Here is a 25,373-nt window from a genome sequence, read left to right on the forward strand (position 1 = left end):
TTTCCAGCCTCTTTTGCAGTTCTCTACTGTTCTGAGATGGTCGCTATAGCCGCTGAGAAGATGCACTTTTCTTGCTTGCTTAGAAGAATGCAGTGTTTTGAGATCATAACTGGAATAGATGACACTTAGGCCCCAACCATCTTGCCACACTGAGTAAGCAGTGATGATCCAAAGAGTAAGTTGTGCTCTGAGACTGTAGCAATAACTTGAAAAGACAGTATTTAATTGGGTTGATATTTTTCCCTTACAGACTTTCATGTGCATGTAAGAATCGTTACTGTCATGCAATTGAACAACCCATTCATGTGTTTACAGTATATTCATCATAATCAGGTATTTCTAACCGAATATACAGTGTAAAAATAAAAATACTTAGAAAATAATTAAGCCATTTCACTTCATGAATCTTGCTCTTCTAAAATGAGCATAAAATGATTAAATTATACCCTCTAACAACTCTATTCAAAGCCAAAAATACCATGGCTTAAAACAAGGTATTAATTAGAACAGTCTTCAAAGTTCAAATCATTAGCTTATACTTCTCCTTGAACTATGAAAAGCTCATGGCAAAGACAAGTTCTTCATTTATCTGTGCATAGGAACACTTCTAAAAACCAAAAGGTGAAGAAAAATTGCTAAGGTTTGTTTTGAGAACATTTGGTTTAATATTGGAATGTCCTAGAATGCTGTAGTTGATTGAAGTTATACAGGGCTCGGCCGGTCTGTGTCCAGTGCTGGATCTTGTTGGAGGGATCCTATGTAAGCCATAAAGCTGTTGTTCTGATGGCCCCAGTCATAGTAGTCGTGAGAGAAACTTAAAAAGAAAACAAGAATTAGCAACTGGCAGGTTGTTTCTGCGGGTATCTGTCTACTGAATATCGGCAAAACCTGATCACGTAGATGTAGTTCTCATGCCAAAGTGCAAAAATAAAACCCTAACCAGGACGCCAGGCTGCTATTTATTTTTCTGACCTGTCAATTACTTTGGCCCAAGTGTTCTCAACTCGCTGTTTCCCAATTCTCTTAGTTCACTAAAGACTCTCCCCTTTCTGCTTTGCTAATCTAGAAGGTGTTTGAAAACCCTAGAAGCAGTGCCATGTAAGGGCCTGTCTGACAGACCTGGACCTCCTGTGGCCATGGACAAGTGTACAACAGTGCAGGTGGTTGGTTGGTGCCTGCGTTACCAGTGTGGCTGGTTCTCTTGTGCCTTTGCATGGAAGGGAGGGTGACTCTGGCTTCAGGCTGGGAACCAGGTGGGCGCACAGCACCTCCAGCAACCCCCATGGGTCTAGTTACTATGCAAGAAACTAACACTGGGGTAGGATGACTGATAACTGTAAATAGCAAATATTCAACTTTGCTGAATCATGTTTTGGGCTCAGAGACAGTGGCTATACAATCTCAGCTAAATGAGTGACAAGAACTAGATGTGTGTATATTAGCTAGGGTTAGCAAGTGAGCTTTTATTGCTAAGATGACTGATTACACCAAACTACTACTAGCATGCTGTAGATACAGGAAGAAGCAAATGAGTAACATGACTGAGCCTCCTCTCAGGGCAGGATGGTGTCCTGGCAGCGCCTTGCCTTCTCCGCACTGGGTGCTGTCATTCATGCTGTGAACTGCTCCTTCACAGAAGGGAATCCTTACCTAAAGCTCACAGTTACACAGAGAAAACAGGCTTCTGCGCCACTCCTGTGTTGTGTGGGATTTTGGCAGTTAGGTGGATTCACCTGAGGTTTAAGCAAGTGGGAAAACAAATGCCCCCTTCATTTCAGGTAAGCCTCGAGACATTTAGCCATGTTACGGGGCAACCTAAGCTGAGAGGCTTCTCGCTGCCACTGCTGCAAGTTGCTGCCTGTGCTGTCAAACTTTCCCCTGCTCTCTCTGAAGACGGGGAGACAGCTGTTTTTCTCAGCTGCCTTGCTTACACACTTAACTAGTAAATGGCACTTCTTAGGCCACTCTTGGAAGAAACAGAGGGTGAAGCATGCAACCCAAAGATCTGACCTGACTTTTTCAAAGAGTAGCATACTGTTACAATTCTTAAATAATGCATTTTCATTCTTGGGTCCTTGCAATCTCTATGGTGCCCTCAGATCCCTACAGTCACTGGGTGCTGCCTTTCTACTTCAGCTTCTCCCTTTGCTTCCCCTCACCCCCTGGAACTTCTGCAACACTTGGAACCAGACAACTTATTATACATTACTTTTCCGCAGGGTGTGAGAGTTTTTTCTCCTCCAGTTTCTGTTACAGAAAGCAAGCAATTCCCTCTTGTATCTCACCTGCCCTGTGTTCCCTGTGGTGCAATATTCCATGCTAGATCATCGTCACTGTCGTATCTGCGAGGGTTGTCAAAGAAATAAGATCTGGGACTGAAGCCATGGCTTGGGACCATTCCTGCGCTGGCCTGAGGGAAGGGAAACCTCAGTGAGTGCTTGGACAGACAGATAAACTGCTTGGTGTCTGACTTCTAAAAGAAGTCACTGCAGACCTTCCTTCTGGCTTCCAAAATAAAATAGGCAATTTCACATTTGCTGTAGACAATAGAAATATTTTTGCATTTTCTCTTTTTCTCTACCAGTATAGCGATAGTCCACAGATCTTAACAGCATTTTCTTTTCCTTTCTTCTAGCTAACAGATATGATCCAATTCTGAAACCACCTCCCAGTATACATTTAACCTGTCTGCCGAGTTCCTGTCCATCCTGGACACTTTGCGCTTTTAAGCCAGCTGACTTAAGTGAGCAGTAGGGAGGCAGCTGAGGATCTGAAGGATATGAAACACCTAAAGACTTTTGTTTTTACCCCCCACATTTGTAACCCTCTTGCCCAGTGCATTATCTCCTCTGTGCCTCAAGAACTGGTCATGCTGAACCTTGGCATCCTGCTTAATGATGCCACAGCTGAGAAGCCTCTTGGCCCCTCACTGAGCAATTTCAGTATCTACCCCACAGTTCTGCAAGGGTCAAATCCCAAGGAAAGGTCCTTTCATTAAACAGGGAAAGGGCTGTATATGTAACCACTTCATTTACAAAACATTTTGCTTTTATTTCCCTATTAATCAAAACAGAAAACATGTGAGATTCAAAAGGTCAGTTTGATTCTGGAAACAGTGCAGAGGGTCACCTAGGACCCAGCTGAGCCTCTTCCACTGGCCCACTGCATCCATGCCAGGGAAGAGGGTTCCTTGCACCTGTGGATAAGCCAGGATGACATCTTGGCCTTAAGCAGGAGAGCAGTTTAATCCCCCCCTATTTTTCAGACATTAAATAACTTTGACAAAGATTAACTAAAAATAGGTCCATCTGTCGTCTCCCCACTTCCAACCTTTGCCTGGCTGAAAGTGACGGCAAGGCAAAGGCCCTGGCGCTGCAGGTCCCCACGTCAGCACTGAAGCAGACAGACAGATTGTTCCAGGCTATCGTCTGTCAAGTGGAGCACTGCATGTGAGCCGAGCTGAACGCAGGATTTGTGAAGTTGTGAATGAAACACAAAACCAAAGTGCAACTATTTCTTGGGATTGTTCCTTATTAAAAATAAAGGACAATTGGATTTTTGCTGAATCACAGTTGTTGTTAAGATTTTTGAACTAAAATAAGGTTTATTTTAATTCTAACCCCATGCTTTCTGGCCAGGTATTTTCAACCACTGGACCATTTGATGCTTCTGTATCAGTTACCCTACTGAACGCTTTAGACTAAAGGCCTGTGGCCCTTGGTCTCCCTCTTGTGGCATACTTGCACTGAAGTTCAGTTTGGCCTTGCTACAGAAGTCTCTATTTTTTGTTTCTTTCTGATGTTTCTTCCAGTTTTCCTCTTGCCACGATACTGTTTAGCATAAACATTTGTGTTGTGTGGAAAAAATCTATATATGCACTGTCTACCCTAAAAAATGTACCCATAAAAGTGCTACCTGATTGGCTCTTCTGAACTATATGTTTATGAAATTGGAGATTTACGGCTTTGTGCAAGTGACAATGCAAAAATATGTTACATGTGGTACTACAGTGCTCTTTGGCTTATGCGAGAATAATGCCTGTTTGACTCCATTTGAGCTCATCTGAGTAGCATTCCACATCTTTATGTGATCAGCTTTTCAAAAGGAGTGATTAGGCCACATCACTTCATTTCATTCGCTTGTGTATCTCTCCCACACTATCCAAACTTGACCGCCAAGTCTAGCCTTACTAAACTCACTTTAAATGAAATGAGATTTCTCTGTGGTCACATTTTAGAAGAGCAGCACCATTGAACTGTACTTCAAAACATTTGTTCTTGTTGCAGATGTCCTTGCTAACTTCTAAGCAGAAGTGGGGCTGAGACATTTTTTTTATGATGGACCCTGGGATCCATGTGTTTTCTTAACACAATGTCAGGTATCACAGGTGACTAGTAACAAGGGCTTTGTTACTTCCTTGTTCAGCTTGACTTTCTCATTGTCTCTGAAATCTGCATGTGAGAATAAAACCCATTGCCTTCTCTAAAAAGTTATTCTATTAATTGCTTCTCTTACATGTGAATTTACCATTTACATCCTTCTTGAGGAATATTCACCTTTCCATCCATTAACTACCCAGATATTATGGATATTTACAGTGAATTATCCTTAAAACTCACACCTTAATCTCTGCTCTGCTGAAATAGCAAACAAAATGTCAGCAAGGGCTTACTATGGGTATTGGTCTTTGACGTGGAAACAATTCATTGGGTGCAGGGCTGAAAGAATTTGATCTATTATTTCATACATGCTGCTGAACAGTTAGCACACAACCATTTTCATGACTGTGTGATGGAAGATCCCAAGTCTGGATAACAAAATTCTTTCCCAGTGACTTCAGTTAAGTATCACATTAACCCAAAGGGAAGATGTCATTAAAATTTAAGAAGGTTCCTGATTTTTAACTGCCTGAAAAATACTTTGTCTTCCTTCTGGGTAAATATGATGACTGTCTCTCATGAGGAGTTAGTAAAAAGAAGTGGGAAGTCTACATTGCTTTTATTCTGCCAAGGACACATTAAAAAAGAGAGGACAAAATGTAAAGAAGCAAAAGCTGCTTCAGAAGCTGAGCCCTCCAGACCTGCCTGGACGTTACACTAAAAAAATACACTAACAAATGCCACTTACTAGATCTTTTGTGGGGTTTCGGACACGGAAGAAATACACAACCAAGGAAGTAGGCAAGAGCTCCCAGACGAAAAGGATCACGCCGAACACTATGTAACCTGCATCTCCCAGCTGACATTTCAGATCTGCCTGTCGGAAACGTCGAAGAGAAAAGTATTTAAAAATAAAGATGGCAGCTCATTAAAAGGTGCAGGAGACAACACGACTTCTTACAAAGATTTATATTGAAATGGCTGACAGGCTTGACAACGTGGCCAGAAATTCCATCCATATTAACATGTCTAATGATTAAAGGCATACTAAAAAAATCAAAATGCTATCTTGTTGGATACAACTACACTTTCCTTCTCCCCTTCTTCCTCCTTCTCCTCCTGCTATCTTTCCTTTAGCAAAATCAAAGTTTAATGCAGGGGTCTTCCCAGTCTAAGAGCCAGGCAAGTAACCATTTGAGCCAGTGATCAAATCCAGGTAATGAGAAACTAGTTTTCCAGTCCTTTTTCAGCTAGAAATAGTATGTAAAAGAACAATCAATGCCCAGATATTCAAGAGCATTGTTGGCAAACTGCCTTTTAAAAATTAAGGCTTGGATCCCTTCAAGTTGGTGCACATTGTTAGCTTGAATAACCATACTGTTACTCTAGCTGTAGCTTTGGACTTCTCTTTAGATTTCCCCTCCACCATTCACCATGGTTGCAGAGGGCAAATCCTGTCCTTTCATGTGTTTTGCATAGAAAAGAAAAGGGTAATGTTTCTGACAGGTGACCTGAGGCAGTAGCACAGTACTAACATCGGGCTGTGCTTCCAAAAGTGACTTTTGATTCCAGTACCAAACTGAATAACTCCTCCCTAGTTCCAGGCCCTTTACATATGGCTCAAATGATTTACCCCCAAATCCAGGCAACCCTAATGTCACAAGTCAGATCAGATGTTCAAAAATCAGCAGTAGTGACCTAGGGCCTACAGCATTCCACTGAGCTCTCCATGAACAGCCTCTGCCTCCACAGGGGAAACAAGACCAAATATTCTGTAGGGTCAGCACAAGAAGTGTCTCCTGCAAGGGGGCAGCAGCAGCAGGAACACTCCAGGCCCCAACAATGAGAGGAAAAACGTTTTGATTCAGGAGATTAATCACAACCCAGTGCCCTTCTGCCTAAAACCTGTGTCTCCAAATGACACTGCATGGCACCACCTACCTGCACTCCTCCACACCGCACCGCAGCACAGTGGGTTCGTGGTCCCTTGACAGACCCTACTCAACTAACTCATACTGAGGTCCCCTGGGCAACTCTATCCTACTGTTTACCTACGTCATGTGTCTGGGATTTTGAGGCCAAACAAAATGTACTCATAGTCCAGAGCCAGGCTTGCCATTTTGCCCAGGCTTGACAGAGCTGGAAACTACTGGGCCCTAACTACGTGCTCCAAAGCAGAGAAAGGAGCTGGATGCCCAAACTCCATAATATTCAAGAAAGAATCCCTTGCTGTTTCCTTAAGTGTTTTTATCACTCTTAGTTTTCAATCTGAATTGTCACTTGCAATTAAAGGCTGGAAGGAATCGTAGCCTTATCCTCAAACTACAGAAGGTGTCACACTACCGACAGAATTCAGGTAAATAACTACACAGCCCTGGAAGGCAATGGGAGGTTTCATTATGACTTCAAAACTGAGCATTTCAGTGGAATCAAATACTGTTTTTCTGCTTCTCCAACTACAGTACATTGTTTCTAATGGACAAAACAACTGTCTTTTTTAATAAAAGGAATTTTTTTAAACAATAAAATCAAGGTAAATAAAATATTGATTTTTTTTTTTAATTCATTGGCTAGTTGTTACTTCTTTCTTTTAGCACTGGGGTTTTTTTCCTCCTTACACTGAGATTACCAGAAATCTGTACTCCTGAAGTGAAACAATCTTAAGGCACTGAATAAAAGAAAAAAGCAACAGGATTTTAATATATTAATTCCTCTTGTCATAGCATTATGAAATCAGCCATCATGAACAGAAAGGTTTTTTCTCATTAGCAAATATTTTCATACTTGCCTGATCAGAAACGTTGTACCAATCATAATCAAAAGAATTTACTTTCTTGGTTTGGGAAAATGATAAGATGAACAAGTTGTAACAGGCTCGTGAGGTATAAAGTAGTATAACAGTCACTCCTATACTTGTCACCTGACAGACAGATGAGCCCTGGAAGAGATTTAAACACAGGTTATTATTCATAAGGGCAGCTGACAAGAACATTGCTTTGCATGGGCTTTGAGGGTTGTCATGCTACTCTGCCTACCGTGACTTTTTCTCTTTCCTTTTTTGATCAGTATATCCCATACTATGTATATCCCTGTATTTCATGAGTACAGTGTTTTCCAGGTAATGGTAGCAGTTCCAGCCCTTACCAAGATGGGCTGTGACTAATTCCTACAACTTACTGTATAAGTGCTCTTTTCAGAGCAATGAAAGTACATAAGAACTACACTTGGTATCAGATGGAGCCTCTGGCTGTGCATCAGCTATTGAGCATCCTGTATCAGATGCTGGCTAGCCAGCATGATGCAACCTTGCATCTTTTTACAACTGCTTGCTGTGCACCTAAGTATGGAGCAGATCGTAGGAGTCAGCAGTTGAACACAGCACAGACAGGAACAGAACATCCTGCCTTACCCAATGTCAACACAGAGGAGACAAAGTAGAAGCACGGCCTATGGACAGTGACCACGGCAGGGCAGTCTGAGACTGGGAGCTTGGCAACAAGGGAAGGAATGAGGCTGCAAAGTCTAAAATCAGAACCGTTCCTAAGGCCTAGAGAAAAAAATGGACAGAGGAGTGGAAAGAGGCTAATCCAGTGTGAGGAAGGCAGAGAGATGTACAAAAATGGGACTGGCTTTGAAAACTCTGTGCAGTTGGCTCTGGAATAGTGCTTTGCACAGCCCATGGATGAATTAAAGCTCTGTGTGTGCTTTAGGGGAGCAACATATCTTGCAGACTTTTGCTTCATGAGCCCTGCCCTCTCCCAACAGAGACCCACACCATGAGGATGGGCTCCTCTCATCTGTGTGAGAGAGAGAAGCCAAGAGGGAAGTTGTTCCTGCCCTTGCAGGACCTTTTGTACCAGTGCAGGAGACCCGAAGGCCTGCACCCAACTCCCTGCACGCACACACTCTGCTTCCAGGTTCGCAGCCCGGGAGCAGCGGTCCAAAGCACGGTGGCAGGTAGAGCACAGACATAACACAATGGCTGCTGGAGTATCAGGGAGAGTCACCAAGTCACTGTGTCCTGAATCCCTGGCCTTCAGGAGACTACCAGGGCTCCTCTGCTGCTCGCCCACACTAGTGGCTATTGTCTCTGTGGCTCTGCCAGCCAAGCTCCTCTGGCTGGCTGTTCCCTGGTGGGTGTCAGTAAAAAGTTGCTCAGGGAGTAGTCTTGCAGAAAAAGCTTGCAGAAAACTGGCTTGCCTGTTTTCCCAGCAAAATGGTATTGATTCAGGGAACAGTCAGGCTCCTGAGTATTACAAAACCCCTAAGGCAGTCAGCCTCTCTGACTGACTTCCTGCTTAAAACATGCTGGAACTACCACTGCCCAGCGGGCCACAACCTGCGGCCACGTCAGGAGTGAGCCCAGAGCCGGCTGCTGTTCGGGAACTGAAGCTGGCTCTGCCGTAGGCCGCGGTGAAAGCTGCGGCAAGACCAGCAAGCAGGAAATGCCACAAAGAGGAAGTGTTTGCTCGGCACTTCTCTATCCTCAGTCGCCACTAGCAAGTCAGTGACGCTGCCATGGAAACACAGGGTGAGCCAGCAGAGAGAAGCTGCTGACTGGCACATTCTGCATCCCAGCTCAGTGGCACTTACAGACTGGGGACAGCAGAAGTGAAGGGCAAAATGGGGTCAGTTATTTCCCCATATAGGTTTCTCTACATAGTTGTCATCCTTCAACAGTTAATAGTTAAATATGCTAGAGATTTAACGAACTGTAATCCCACCAAATATATAAAAAAAAGGGAGTGGAAGTGTCCTGGGTTTGCTGCCAGTCAAATATATTTAGTGGCTTGAGGAAGCGGGAGTACAGCAGTAAAAGTAGAGCCAGGGGAACTCTTGTTCAGTCACTGGCCCCTAGAGAAAAGAGGGGGAGCCCTAAGTTTGCAGCATGTCCCACCACGTGATGCTTTTGGCCAGCACAGAACTGGCCCAGGCGGGCACCTAAGGGCAGGGCTGTGCAGCTCCCTGGTGCTGCGGGAGCCTGGGCGCAGGGAACCAGGCCAGTCCCCCACACCGGGCCATGGAGGTGAACGTGTTTCGCCTGTGGTGAGAAGATCCGTGCCAGCAGACAGGAGATGCAAATCAAAGGCTGCCAGTACCGATGCCAAGCTACATGCATCACAGAGCATGCATTATCTCCAAAGCTACTTGTATCATATAATTGCAGAAAATTGATTTTTTCTTCTTCAGCTATTTTTTTTCAGCACAACAGTAGCAGATTAAAACAGGATGTTTTTTCACTGCCAGCTCCAGCCATCTGTATCCCTAAGTATGTGTCGGCAAATCCTACTGGAAGTCCCCAGTGGAACTCCCATTTCAGGTCAGCAGAAAGGAGCAAAGCACTCCTCAGTTCTCATTGCCATATTCAAACTTTCATCAGCCAAGTGTTCTGTCCTTTCCCAGAGTTTGTTTGGTTTTTGTGAAACAGCTCAAAGTAAAGAAGACCAAGTTTCCTGCAGGAGGAGGAAACGGAACAGTAATCTGCTGAGGCCTCCCTTAGGTTAACACTGCTTTGTTACACAGATTTACGGTTCTGTGATTTGCAGCAGTAAAAAAACTTTTCTTACTAGTAAAAATAATCCACTGCCCGTGCCCTTTGGTCAGCAAGTGACAGGCTTGAAAGAAACAAAACAAACTAAGCTGTGTTTTTAAATCGTCTGTTCAGCCCTGAACTTTCAGCTGTTGTGCAGTACAGACAGATTTGATTAAACAGGAAAAGAACTGCTTTCATCTGATTAAGTAAATGGAGAGAGGAATTTTATTAGAAGATTTTTCTAAACAGTAGCTGAAACTTACATTTTTGAAAAGTTTGTTGTGGTAATGTGCCTTTGGTTAAATGAATAATTTAAGTTTTAACTATCTACTGCAAATGCAAAGACCTTTGAAAGCCACGTTTCATTATTGATAAATACAAAACACCTTCACTGATTTTATAATAAACACTGCAGGCTTATGTGATGCTACCCAGCACCTTAACCACTGAAAGTATACAAAGCTGTAAACCTAACAATACGTCTTTAAAGAACATTTTGTAGAGTAATATGAAAGACTTCTTTCTCCTTCTCCCCACATGGCTGAATTTATAATGTATTAAGTCTTTTAAAATACATTCTCATTATCTAAAAGGCTGTATGCAAATGTATAAAGGGAGATTCATAATTCTGTCTCTGACTTATCTTCAGCATGCTGCTACCTTAAACATTTAACTTAATCAGTCAACAATTGGAGAAGCTGAAGGATTTCAAAGTATATACCACTTCAACGTAGCAATACTGAAACAAAGTGGTCTTCAGACAGGGATCTGGAGAAAGCAGCATTCACTTGAGAAACAGCTGTGAAAAACTCCAGTGAGTAAGTTCTGTACATTCTGCCTCAGAAATACCTGTTCTGGGGTCACTGGTGTGAGCCAAAAGTACCCTTGCTAGCACTTAGAATTGAATTCATATATTGAGCAGGATGGCCAGCCAAGCACAAGCTGGGAAGTGTGAGGCCTCCAGCTCTCAGGGGATCTAAAGAACTGCGTGGCCTTGCCTCCCACTGCCTTTGTCTCTCAGAAGGTACTTAAAAAGAACTGAAAATGTACCTTACCTTGGACTCCAAGTAAATGTTGGCTAAAGACATCTTGGAAATCTTATACAGGCAGATGGAGAGTGAAACTGCGCACAGCACAAACAACGTGTCATTAATTGCCACCCGGACAGAGACAATGACTTTTCTCTCTGAATTCTGTGTCCTCACCAATACTGCACATGTTAAATTCACCAAGAGGAAGAGGAGACTTATGAAAAGAGAAGCCAGGTAGAGGGGCAACCTGGGAGAGTGAGGAGAAAACAGTTTTAGCAACATTGTTCAGCAAGTGTCAGTCATGAGATGGAAGTTGCACTCTGAGCAATGAGAGCTGCACGTGTTGGGCCAACAGAGTGACCGGCCGCCCGAGCCCAAATCAAACTGCTCCAAATTGCTAGAGAGATTAATTTAGCTTATTTCAAACCTGGTTTTACAGTTACACAACAAACTCTAAGTAAAGACTCTAATGTCGAGTTGCAAAACCTGGAAGAGTGTTTGCAGCAGAAACACAACAGCACAGTTCTTGAAATCTACTTACAATACACAAGTACTTCCCTTGAGCAGGCACGTCATGTACAGCACAAAGCCTCTGAGTGCTCACTGACAGGAGAAACCTTGCAAAAGGCTGAGTAGTCTGGAACGGTCTGGGTTTGATCCTGATTTTATTATACCACCCCACCACTGCCATGAGAAGCACCACTGACTGCTGATGTTGCTGTCAGATTTCATATTAAATAAGGGAAGTGTCTAACAGAAGGAAAAATCTCTGAGTTACTGGTTCCCCAGCATCTTTCGCTGTCCCTCCTCCTAAACAATTTGGCCATGGGCAACCTCTTGGAAGAAACATCAAGGAATTTAAATATGCATATTGATTCTGGGTTAGCATTTTGCCATCTATGCCAGGCAAAAGGTTCGTTTGCACACAGGTGCAGAGCTGGAACAGAAATGTGACAGGTTGCTAGACTGGTTTTCTTCATTTGTTCTTTCCCACCTACCCAGCATTGATACCTGCAATACAAGCATACAACTTACTCAAGGAAAGCTGCTTCTCATTCCTCTTTCCTCCTACACAGAGCTGTGGAGCTTTTCACTTAAAAAAAAAAAAAAAAAGGCATGTTTCCATTTCAGGTGTTTGCTTACTCCATTATCATTGCTGACCAAGGCAATTACTCATGAGGGTCAACAATTTGCAGTCACCGAACAAAAGGTTTTGGCCAACGCTTTTCATGCCTGCTGGGAATTTTGAATTTGGCTGACAACAATGACCCAGACTGTCCCTGAGGCATCAAATTCTGATTGTTTAAAAATACCCAGTGGTGATCTTTTTCTTTCACACATTCATATCCTTTTGGAATAGCATCAACCCAGCTACAAAGCTGAAGCATAGCCGTCTTCTTTTCAGAGGGCAAGAAAGGAAGGGGTATACCTTTGAGACTTTTTATATGTGTAGCAGGGAGAACTGGAAGCCTAGAAGTGTCTGCTTGTGAATCAGTGTCCTTCTTTCCAGCTATATCTGGCAGTGAGTGAGGATGCTGTCTTTTCCTTGCCAGTCACAGAAATTTCCTCTCAGGGGGAAGATTGTGCTCATTCTTAAAGCTTCCAGGACAAGGCTTTGTTTTTAGGATAAGCAGCTGGAGGTACTTCCTTTAAACCTCACAGTATAAAGCTGGAAGCACTGCAGTCCTGAAGCTCCTCTCTCACGTAGCTTCCTCTGAAGAATGCAGTTCCCAGTTGCAGTGGTGGTACGTCTACAGCTTTTATTAATATCTCAATAGTCTTTAATTGACAGTAATGTGTCTTCCTTTCCTTCCCCTCCCAAAGCCTCATGTCTGCTCCTCCACTGTAATGCAGGTAAAATACTCTCATGAGGTTCAGGCTTATGAGGAAAGACAAGCTCTTACGTGCTGCCTGCGTGCAGGACAGTGAGTACGTGCTGTCTTTTCGCTCAGCTTAGTCAAAGGGACCTTCTGCTCCAGTGCAGCCTGCATGCCCTTGATGCTGGCTTGCAACCAGCAAGGCGCAGATGCCTCCGGGCCGGGCTCCTCCTTGATGGACTTTAGCAAAAACCCCCCACCGTCACACTCTCATGCCCACAACCTCCCGCAACCTCACAGCCAGGGTGAGCTGTCATGGTCAGTCGGTTGTGCAGCTCTTCACATAATGATCTTCCATCCCTCTTATTAACAGAGTGTGACTGGGGAAACGTCTGCCTGTTTTGACAATAGAAGCATTGTTGCACGACTTCTGAAGCAGCACTGATGGAGATGCAGGCTGGACCTCTCAGGGCAGTTTTAGGGTCCCCGCTGCTGCAGAAAGCATTCCTAACTCAAACGCAGAATGTAGCCTTACAGCTCAACTACAAGGGCACCTAAAAGGCATGCATATGGGGTTTTTTTTTAGAAATAGAGAGGCAGTAGAGGTGCTTCCAGACTGCACCAGTGACTGTCCAAAAGCCTATTGGGTCTAATCCCCATTTGGGGGGCTACTGCCTTAAAAGAAGCTGTGTGTAATCTGGTTTAGCTGAGGAAGGAACATACCAGGGTGTTCTGTTCTTTCTGTGCCAGACTGGATGTATCCCTAAATTTTTCTTTGAGCTCGAAATCAAACTTCAGATGAATGCAGTGAGTTTTGCCTTGTTTAACAGGAAAATCTATTTGAAACTACTATGTGGTTTCCTCAGAAACCGTACAGTGTCTGAGGCTTGTGTGTAATAAGGCATGCACATACAGCACAGCAAGCCTCATCCAAACCCGACTGTAAGAAATTCCCAAGCCCAGGGAGACGTGCAAAAGGATTGTTTAAGTATGAAGTTGGGCTGGTAACAGGCTTTGCCATGAGCTTTTTTGCCACAGCGACTAGGATCATGAAGGTTGTGTTGAGTAAATTTTCCTTAAGATTCTGGATCTCTCACGGGATTTTATCAATTTTTTCTGTATATGAAATGGTTTTGATTTCTGAGGCCTGTGCCAATACATAGACTGCAGTCCTATGTAACTGTTGCCCTGCTTATATTGCCATTATCTATTGCAGAAACACCAATACCACACAATAAGGTCTGACACTTATTAAAGAAAATGGGGGAAAAAAAAAAAAAAGGCAAACATTCAGCAATGAAGAAAACTAAAATTCAGTAAGTGCAGACTCCAGTCTCTGTCTGTAGGCCACCCATCTTTCTATCATCCATCATCATCTTTCCATGAGGATTTGAGTGACCTGATTTAATGAAGGATGTCCCTGCCCATGGGACAGGTGTTGGACTAGAAGATCTTTAAAGGTCCCGTCCAAACCAAGCCACTCTGTGATTCTACGATCTTTCACTAGCCTGCTGCAAATAAGATTCAGGACCTCAGCTGTGGGTGTGCACACATTTAAACCTCTTCAATTGCCCTATATAAGACAGGAAATAAGGTCAGCTTTATTTATATGGCTTTTTTACACAGGCTAACCACACTCGTGCTAAGGGTTCTAGATATTAAAACAAAATACTGCTAAAGTCCTTTACCAACAGAGCTGAATAAGAGAGAAAAGGCTAGACCAGGTCCAAGAGCGATCTGCATTTAGGAACGCAGTAGGCAGGAGTCATGGTGGATATGGAACTGTTGTGGGGAGGGTAGTCTGTGCATGAGTAATTCCAGTCACAATACAGAAACGTTTAGGATCAGACACACTCCAAGAGCTACAGCAGCAGGGTGCTGATGTTGTCACTTCATAAGCATTGATGAAATATCACAAGCTCCCTTTGTTTTCCCTGAAGAAAGACACTTCCAAGCAGTTTTCAGGAATAAAGCCTTACCACAAACATCAGTAACAGAGGAGGTTCAAAGCTTCTACCTCTCACCTCTAAAACCAGCCAGGAACACGCTCACAGACCCGCCATACAGCACCCTGACCTGCAGCCCAGGCTTTGTGCAAAGCTGTCCTCTTTGTCCCTCTTGCCCATGCGCACTGTCAGGGGTAGGTACGCTTGCCTGGGCAGCTGCCTGGGGACATGGCTGGTGTGTGCTGTGCTTGTCTGCCAGCCCATGTTCCTGGATTTCCTCCCCACAAAAACCGGAGTGCAAAGAGGGGGTGAATGTTTTCATATGCCGCAGTGTTGACCAGGGAGCATCCAGCTCTTGCCCCTCGTGTTTTGGGATGTGGCCATGGTATGCACGCAGACCCACTAACCTGAAAGCATTCCCGAGGCCACCAAAATTGACGCAGCCTCTCTGCTCCCATCTTGACAACTTCTGCATCAGCTGCAGCTCAGCATGAAGCCACGTCCCTCAGTCAGACACACACCGAGTGTGTCCCGTACCCTCCCCAGCCCGAGCACAGCCCACCCCAGGCCTGCTCTCATTGTATTGCCATTCTACCAGATACAGTTTCTGAAGCACTTGTTCCAGAAGATCACCTCTCCAGCTGTATCAAAATCCGACTGGATAACAAACTTTTCCAGTCCAAGGACAATGTTAATATTTGACCTGTTGATACAGTACTGTGTTCTCCTGAACAGTCAGCAAATAACAGATTTCGGTTTCACATTACTCTGCTCTCTTATCCTGATTTCAGATTGTAAATTTTTTCTTTAGAATGGAGACAACCCCCCTCTCTTCCCCTGTCTAAACAATGTCGCCCCTGACTGAGGCCTTTAGCCATTGCCACAATAAACATTTATTTATTGAGCTCTTCCTCAGCTTTCTGGACATTACTGCCCTTTGGGGAGCATTCAAGTAATTCCTGACAATCTCTCCTGCCTAACAAGATCCCAAACAAATCTGTCCACCTAAATCCCAAGTTACCCCAACCTCAGCTCTATGGCATCGGCGAAGGTTATCTGTGAGCTCCTGATCACATCAAGTTCCATCCATTCTCTCTACTTCTTTCTCTTCACAACTCTTCTCTGATCTTCCCAACACTTTTGAGTCTTTTATTACCACTGACCTAATGGATTAATACATACCCAGTCCCTCCAATTCCTGTCACAATAAATACATCACTCTGCTACCTTTACCAAAGCACTGGATCTGAATTCGCCTAACAATACAACTATTAAGAACCTATCAACAAATCACCAAGGCAAGTGTTTTCTGCTTGCATTTGAAATATTTGCCTTTGAAATCTGTGAATGTCTAAAAATGGCACTTGTGCTGGGGAACGACAGATTTCTAAATATCATAGGAAGAAGTTGGTTTCAGAACCATCATCATAAAACATTGGTATATAAATATGAATAGCTGTGATATGAGCACCAGATTAGCAAAGATGATGTGTTTCTCAAACAGCACGGCTACTCTTCTTTACACATTGAAAGTCTGCATAGTTCTTACCTGTATTTCAGTAGCTCTGGGGAATATTTTGACTTAGCTTTGAATATCACCTGCAAAACAGAAAAATATTGCATCAAACAGAGGATAAATGTAAGTAAATACAGATGCTGCGATCTGCAGGAATCCTGTCTCACAGGTCACAAGAAATGTAAAGCTAGGTTTCATTACATCACAGATTTGCATTTATTGCTGACCCACGGCAGGCAAGTTCTAAGCAAAGTATTAAAACCACTCAGCAGGTAATCACGGTGTACTTGTATACAAATTGCCTACGCCATTATTTTCACTTACTCTGGTTTGTTAATAAGGTCCTTTATACCGGTATTCACAAGAGTAATAATAGAGGCAAGTAATTATTAAGCTCTTACATGACCTAACAGTACCTGCCTCTCAAGTAGACCAGCTCATACTGGCATATTGGGTCAGATACTCTATTCACATGAAGAGCCGGTCATATTACCCTGGCCTGAAATTGGATATGTATGTTTGTATCCATGTTACATTGTCAAAAGGATGCCAAACTCATTCTTGTACTCTGAGGCATATTTGGCTTCTGCTCACTGATTGTCCACTATATAACTATGTGTATTTTTACAGAGAAACAGCTCAGGCCCAGTAGTTACCTTGCTGTAAAGACAAAATCCTGACGTGTTTTCTGCAAGGTGGCTGGGTAATATCAGTCACAGGTGTTTAACCACCATTAGAAATTATGCAAAAATATATTAGCATATTTTATATATTAAAAAAATACAGGAAAGCATCACTGCTTTTTCATAAGCTAACATGGTTTACAAGCACGCTCAGCTTACAAATCTTCATTCAAACCAACACTAAAGCACAGTGACTGCTAGTATTACAAAAAAAACCATGCTGTATGACTTATTCAGGTTTGTTTCCTAATTGCTTTCTCCTCCAGTTACCCTGCCTTATCCATTTCACTTGGTTTTGCATGCCCTTTAGTACAGCTTGCATAATATTTGCAATGATTATCATGCTTTCCCAAGGAAACAGGACTTACATGATCACTATGTATGTGCAGGCATGTGTCTGCCTGTCAACTTGTTTATCTGTCCCCCTACTAATCTTAAAATACTCCAGTCAGAGAACTGATGGAAAAATACTTGAAGCACCTTTATCACCCTCCTCAAATTTAGTGGCCCAAGAGAAGTAGGGAAACCTATAAATGCATCTGATATATGACCTCTGTGAGGAGAACCCTGCATAATGATTCCACACATCACCCAATATGAGAGTCTGCATAGCAAAGTATCATAAGAAATGCCCCAGTTACCGAAACAGCTCAAAGCCAAGCATGAGACACAGATCTGGAGAAAATCAGGCTTCACTTGTTCCAGTGCTCCTGGAACAACTTGTCATTTAACTCTTATTCACCATAAACAGCTGCCTTGACATGGAAATTATTTTTGTGACACATCAGCCTGCTTAGCACTGGCTGAACCAGCAGAGAACACTGAGCTTTTCAGCAGGCCCTAGAAAAATAATAGCTGAGAATAAAATTGAAAAGTTGGGGAAAAACATCTCTAAAAATATTCTGCAACCATTGATACTGTTTTCAAATCGCTAACATCACTGGCAGTATCCCTTACAAAAAATTTCTGTGATTCATTCTCCAAATTCCTGGATCATGAATTCTCACAGGAGTTCAAGAATAAGTTTTATGTTGTTTTACTTACTTGGTGCTAAGAGGAGAGGTACAAGAGGCTTGTGAATGTTCTGTTTCCATGGTACACAAAGAGAGGCTGTCAGTTTTTAGAGAAGAGATAGGGTTCAAAATACTTCCTGTACACTTTTTGTACTAGACTTTGCTTATTCTGAAAGACACTCTGGTCAAGCAGGAAGGAACAGATTCCTGACCTCAATAAAACTAAACAAGTAAAACTTGTCTCTAGGGTCATTCCACAATCCTCACCTGTTCTGAGTAGCACTTAATCACACTCATTGTACCGTTAATTTTGACAACCTTCGGAGCAGCACCGAAAAGAATTATTCAGAGCCTGTGAAAAGGGCTACAAAAGATAAGTAATTTGCAGTGGGCAATGAGTTGTGCTGGGTCCACAAAACTGAGAAAATTCACAAGTTCCTGTATACCATTTCCTGGGGTTCCCCAAGAAGGAACCACTGACTCCTATATTGTCACATAGCACTCCTGTCACATAAGCCGGTCCAAGGCTGCCCTACCCAGCAAAAGCTCCACGCATAACTTAGCTAAAACCAAACATGACGTTCCTGCTGCAGATCCAGGAGGATCTCCAGATGAGAACACACCAGAACAGCCGTTATCCTGATTCCACATTTGGTCGGCCTCTTCCAGCTGGAAATGAACACTGCACAAAAACCAGATGCTATACAGAATGAAAGCTCCACTATGAGGCACGGACACTCTTAAAAATTCACTGCTAGACAGAAATACAGGCAGCCAAGTTCTGCCACCTTTGCTTAAACACTGATGGGCCCTCAGTTCATGAGTAGCCTTGCTGGAAGCAACGTGATTGTCACAGAATAAAGGGCTTTTCAAGTGGGAGTAAGGATGTCAGAAGCTGATCTCAATGTACCTTATATGCGTGGGTGCTGCTTTCTGCTTTTAACATTTAGCTCAAGAGACTGGTTGCTCAATGGTCCCTCCCCGCAGCAGTGTTGAAAAAGCTTCCAGTCAATATCTGAGTCATCTAAGCAAGTCTTCCAGCAAACCAGGCAATTCCTAAGAATAGACTAAACAGCAAGCAGAAGGCAGACTTTTTTAAAAAGAGCTTTCAGAGACCCACAAGATGAACAGCAACACAGAAAAATCAGTAAAATTCCTTGCTAATTTTCTAATGTCTGAAGTGCTATTTTATATTCTTAACAATATTTCCCCTTTTGCTTGTTCTTTAAAGGAGAAATATCTTGTTTTGACTCCTTGTTTCTGCTGAAGGACTGGAAAGATTCTCACTCTCCCTCCTCCACTCCTCTGAGCTATATGTCTGGCATATAAACCTGCAGCAGTACAAAAGGACTCCAAAAAGCCCTTCATACAGCCAGGGAAAATTTCTGTTGCAGCAACTGCTACAAACAGCTGCCCATAAAGACAATTTAGCAGGTCCCAGCAGAGGAGCAGTGAGGATGGCATGGGAGTCCATTCACAGCTTGGCTGCAGAGGGTTCTGCAGAGGTGCTGTGCAGCAAAGAAGGCAGACAGGGCCTGGCTGCTGTGGCTTAATAAATCAGGAGCCACTCTGGTCCTGTAAGTATCAATGAAACAGGTGTCAAAGCCAAGTCACATATTCCCAAAGCAAAAGATAAATAAAATCTCACTGGAGCAATTTTCAGCCCGTGCTCTGATTTAGCTGAACTGACGCGATGGCCGGCACAATCCTACAGTGTACCTCGAGTGCTACCTGATCAATTCACTTTTACAGGAGCCACAGCTCAGCTTACCAGAAAGCCTCAGGTATGTGTTAAGTGCTTGCATATGTCTCAAGCTGGCCCCTCTGCACAGGAATGAAGTTCAGCTTTATTTACTAGTTCTCATTTCAAAAACTCTGTCAAGAGCATAGCATGTACTTTTCCTTCCCAGTTCCTTTGACTACAGCCCCTCTCTTCCTCCATCACACTCCATGCAAACTTCTCTTTGCACCCTGAAAATATGCCACAACCACAGACAGGCCCAGAGCCCCTCACCATCAGCACATATGCCTTTCCTCAGCTGTGTATCTTCCAGCCCCAGGCCCATCTTTCCCCTTCTCTCTTTCTCTCATGTTCACTCTGTCATTTGGATCAGATTCCCCAAAAGGTGCAGATTTTCCCTCTACTCTCTAAACTCTACATGGTTGGTAGGGCCTCCAGACATGGGCAACATGACTCACTACCATACTCAGCCTTGTGCAAATTGGTAAAAATAGTCCTGAAAGAAGAGGGACCATTGTGGGGCTGGCAGCCACAGTAAACTTGCGTGTGTAGCTTTCCTATCAAATTATTTTCTAAGTCAAATGAGCTCATTCTTCATCTCAGACGCTGACAGCCAACCAGTCTGCAGTTGCGATTTGTCTCCTATAGAACCAATCGTGAGGGCAACTTTTTACGCCAAACATATTATCTGTAGTTAGACTCCTGTGTATTTCTATATACATCTAAAACATGCTTTAAATTAATAACAAGCTTTATAAAATACGGTGTATTCATGTACTAAAAAATTAATATTTCTCCTAAATCAAAAGCCCTATCTGTTCTCCAACTGATGGTATTACTTTCGAAATGCCATCCCCAGTAATTAGAGGATGAGAAATTTTCTTCCCAGAGCTAATACATACCTCAGTTCCACTGGGACACACGTGGCCTCTCTGAAAGCCTCGTGCTGGTTCTGCCCTGCCCTGCCAGGCGCTTCCAGCATGGTGAGCTCCCCTCTGAACTGTCTTATGACGCACAATTTCTCTTCATTTGAAAGTCCCTGATTTTATCAGCCCTGCCTGGAAGGCAGGGTAAGCTTCCCAATCTGGATGCCAGATACAAGGGGAGATGGCTAGTGAGGAGGAAGGAGAGGGAAATCTGCCTATTAGGCCTTCTTCGCCTATACAGCCTCACAGTTCTTTAGCTCAGCACCACGTTCCCTAGGTCCTGGAGAAGTTCCCAACCTGAAGATTAAACCTATAGCCCACCAAATGGTTTGTTGTGCCTAGCTATAGGGGAGACCTGGGATTTCCGGCATCCCCTACAGCTCACAGTCTTTGGCCCTGACCTTATTTTTTCAATCTGTAACCCTCCATCCTAGCCTCCCTCCTGTTTCATTTGTAGCCTGTTCCCCAGGGAAATGTAAAGTCTGAAGCAAACAGGACAAAGTGAAGCAAGCCCTTCTCTGCCCACCCCTCACACACACACCAAAAAAGGCAACTTCTTATTTTATTTCCCAGAGCCTCTTTACGCTTTTGCCCATGGCACTGACTGTAAAGCCTTAAGACTCATCTCCGTCTCCCCTTGTCAGGGTGGGGAAGATCTGGCCAGGCAGGACATAAATAAGAGTGCCTTTGTCCTGGGATCCTTATGGACTGGAGTCACCTAAAGTGGAGAAAAATGCTATTTGCTGACTTACAGTCTTAGCTTTATTAAGCAGCAAAATAAACTTGTGGGGGCTGCAGGTGTGAGGTAAACATACATATGGGCTTTTTGGTCTCTGCAGGTGAAACACACACTGCAGGTCCCTACCTGATGGATCAGGGAGCTGCTCTGGCTCAGTACAAAGCAGTTACTTGCTGGCGTTCGGCTACTGTTTTATGAAAGTGCCACTGGATGTCATTTTCACTTGAGATTTACTTTAACAATTTCTAAGTAGACAGAGGCTTATCCTGAGAGGGTAGGTCATTTTATTTTCTTTAGAAGACAATGGACACAGAAACAAGATATAATAAATTCTAATAAATGTGGTGCACTCATTAGAAATCATATGTATTTTCTGCAGTATGTGATTTCTGAGACGAGCTAATACTATAGAAGCCTCATCTACAGCAGCCTTATCTTCTATTTTGCCATAAGCAGGGCATCGAACCATAGCAAAGGACCCTGAATTTGGCTCTTAATCCAAAGATCACTCTGGAGTTTTTCTGAGTAAAAACTATTTTGACTGTAACTTCTCTTTCATCCAGTGATCCCTCACTTTAGCAACCTTCCCCAAGGCTTTCTGATCTTTCTGATGTATCTGCTGATGCTGATGTGCATGTCTGGGAACAACCTCTGCTGTGCTGATGTCATCATGGCTGACTTGTCCTGTTACACATAAAATACAGCCTAAATTTGCATCCCTATTACTTCGGGATACCTATTAAAAAGATAATAGTTGTGGCTAACTTTCTGTCAAGTTCAAAGGCGCTTATTATTCTGAAATAATGCCCTCAGGCACTTGCCAAATGAGTTTTTTTATTTGGCCAGGAGGATTTGCAATGTTTTTTGAATAACTTTTTCTTCTCACGTCTATGTCTAAAAGTTTTCCTAGCAGTGCCACATGCCTGGGTGCTGTACAGCAGATAATAAATGCCTGCAAATTCAAGAGACCCATGAAGTCTCTTCCAGCCCTCTGTCCCTATACTATACATAGATCACTTCTTTCCCTCTAGCTAAGCACTAGTTAAATAGCATGGTTTTCATGCAATGACATACTGCTGAGGACCTTTTTTGCCTTCCTTCTAGAGAAAAAACAGTACAAAAAGTTGTTTTTGAACAGGTCTGTGAAGTTATAAGCCATTACTGAAAACAAAATTCTCTCTCCCCACCCCTTTCACACTAGTTGTTGCTTGCCTGCTGTGGAAAGCTAGATGCACACAGTCTCAAGGAGATGCTGAATTTCAAGCCAAACCACCTATAATGGTTAGAAGTAAAGAATTAATAACGGCGAATTAAAAATATGTGCACTTATTCTCTGTATTACATTATATTCCTACAATGGCTGTGCTTGTATTTCTTAAGGCTTTGTTTTGGCTGGGGAGATATTTGAGGTGAGATTTCACTGGGAGCAACCAGCTCTAAAGCAAACAACAGGACTAATAATACACCTGCCCACGATCTTTAAAGATGATGATGCACATCACAGACTCTGAAAGTCCCTTGCAAATACAGTTTCAAAAGCTCACAACAGCTCTTCAAGACAGGTAACTCTTACTCTCATTTACAGAGGGGCTGAGAGGAAGATCCTGAGGACTCATGGTGACAAAGCAGAAATTGTCTCAAAGGCAGAATCAATAGCCTTAGCATTTTTTTCTGTTTCCAACCACTGACTTGTACTTCCTGAATGATCTCAGACAGCAATGCCAAAAATAAGCTAAAAGGACATGTGGGCATTCTCTATGCTCTCTTTTGGATCTTCCTTAGACAAAAGGACTCGGTTAGCTGCAGCGCTAAGCCCCTGAGTGGTGCCACTCTAATTCACAGGGTGCAGATGGCCGTGACCCCCCTGTGCTCACAGCAGCCTCAGCTTCTTGTGGCGAAGGGCCAGGATGGCGCATTCTGCCTCCAGACTTCCACAGAGCCCTGTGTGTGTGTGTCTGAGGGAAGAACCTCACGCAGGGCTACGACTTAGTCCCAGCCACTGTGATGGGGACGGACTGTGTGATGATGAACATTCGCCCCTGGGGAACTGCACCATCATCAAATGACTCTCACAATCGCAGTGGGACAAAGCCTAGGTCACCACATGCCTGAGATGGATTTGAGTTGCACGTAGATGAAAGTTTCCTGTAATCCCTTAATATATCTCAAGTCCCAGGGAGTGGAGCAGGGTGAGTTAGCAGGTATTTCAGAAACTGAATCCAGAAAAGTAAACCTAAGCACAAAACGGGGTATGTGGTTCTAAGCATTTAATACTCTCTACAACTCCAGTGATCCTCTTACAGCTGTCATGCTTACCATTGCTGCTTTTTCAGCTCTGGGATGACAGCACTCACAAGCAGCCTGATCTCTCCAGCCAGGCTGTTCAGAATTAACAGGCCTGTAATCACTACAGAGCACTGTTAAACACCATAGGCATTACAGAAGCACCCAGACCTAGGCATGGAGCTGGTTCCAAGTGGGGCATGTAGCAACAACCAAAGCATCCTGAGCACTTCCAGGGGTGCTCCAGGGCTGGCCTGTCCTCTCCTGGCCAACTACCCCTGCACTGGGAAAGTGGACTTTGGCAAGTGTCACCCGAGTGCAGGCTGGGCTTCCTGCTCCAGGCACCGCACTGGAATTGAGGAGATGGAGAATCCAGTCCCTGGCCCCCCCGCAAGCTTCCTGTGAGACCTTAGGCAAGCCCAACAGTCTTTCTTTGCCTCGGCATGCCAGTATCCCATCCTGCAGCCCACTGCCGAGATACCCAAGCTCACCATAAATGCTTCCATTCAACTCTGACTGCAGCAACCTGGAATGCCGTGCAGACTAACTCATCTGGCTTCTTAGCTGTCCGTAGCACAGATGCAATCTCAACCCCTCTTTCTGAAATGGAGATACTATTTCCTTTGCTGCACTATAGAGCTAATTTGCCTTTACATCACAGCATCCCTGAAACCGAGGGTGTACCTCTGTACAGCACTTATCACTTACTGGGGTCTGGAGTCACTTCTGCTTATAATAGAGATCATTATAGGAATTTTGGTCTGCAGTAGGACTTGATAGACAGTTTCGGCTGTGATAAACAGAATGGAAATCTCACTCAGAAACATGTTAGCCGGCTTATGAAAAACTGGGGGGTGCCAGCAAAATTAGAAATTACAATTCCGACTGCAGACAGAGATCAGGTCTGCTAAGCCAGGAGGTTTACAAAGTCTAATAACAACAACAACAATAATAAAGAATAATAATAGAATGGCATTTTGGGTGTCCAGCTTTCAAGCTCTCCTATACCTTTTTCCCCAGCCTTTAAACTAGATGACACCCATTTAACAGACAGTAGATATATTATTTGCCATTCCTGAACTGATCACTTCAGGCTCCAGTTTCATTGCAACGCTGATCACTTGCATATAGATCAAAAGTTAAAATTTCAAACGAAATAACTGAAATTTACTTTTTGCATAGCCAAGGTACATTTGTAAGTTACATTTGCCTCATGATTCTACCAAAATAATGCTTTACCATTCTGTCAGATTCAATCAACCAAATAACTGTTGCTTACCTGTGTGAAGTAAAGATTCATCAGGGTCAGGGTGAAAAACTGGAGGCAGACTGGGAAGCAATAGAGAAGCCAGAAGATGAAGGGGCTGAAAGAATTTGCTGTGACAAAGTCTCTGAAGTAAAATGAAAAGAGCACAGTCCTAAGAGAGGCCCAAAACAAGCACAGAAACAGAAACACAGTCTGGTAGCTGAACCTCTTGTGCCTGTAGTGAAGGACCAGCCAGAGCTGGACGTAGATGAACACAAAAAGCAGTGAATAAAAAACAGTATATACAATGGTCAGGCCCAGCTTCACATACGGAGGGACAGCTGGCGTCAGGGTCGGCGGAAGGGTGTCATTTTTCAGTGGGTCCCACTCAGGGGCCTCCATTTGATATCAGGAATCCTCAGAATTATTTATTAAGTTTGGCTGCCGCTGTTGCCGCCTCCTCCTTCTTCTTTCATCTTCCTACAGCATAGGAATCAAGAAAATGAAAGAAAACAAGCTG

General features: G+C 43.6%; 1 protein-coding gene across 2 annotated transcripts; it reads right to left on the bottom strand.

Annotated features, from left to right (window-relative positions):
- Positions 1-202: 202 nt before the first annotated feature.
- On the bottom strand, positions 203-25,373 carry GPR137B (G protein-coupled receptor 137B). Of its 2 annotated transcripts, XM_082047324.1 has the most exons (7): positions 24,887-25,367; positions 16,256-16,305; positions 10,968-11,190; positions 7,164-7,317; positions 5,128-5,252; positions 2,286-2,410; positions 203-814 (listed from the first exon to the last, which is right to left on the bottom strand). In XM_082047324.1, exons 1-7 carry the CDS (start codon positions 25,253-25,255, stop codon positions 703-705), a joined length of 1,158 nt encoding a protein of 385 aa, XP_081903450.1. In that variant the 5' UTR covers positions 25,256-25,367; the 3' UTR covers positions 203-702. The 2 variants fall into 2 exon arrangements, with proteins under 2 accessions (XP_081903450.1, XP_081903451.1); XM_082047325.1 differs by lacking the exon at positions 2,286-2,410 and having other exon boundaries at positions 24,887-25,373.

This window comes from Streptopelia decaocto (assembly GCF_964273445.1).
Source record: "Streptopelia decaocto genome assembly, chromosome: 3".
NCBI classification, from domain to species: Eukaryota; Metazoa; Chordata; class Aves; order Columbiformes; family Columbidae; genus Streptopelia; species Streptopelia decaocto.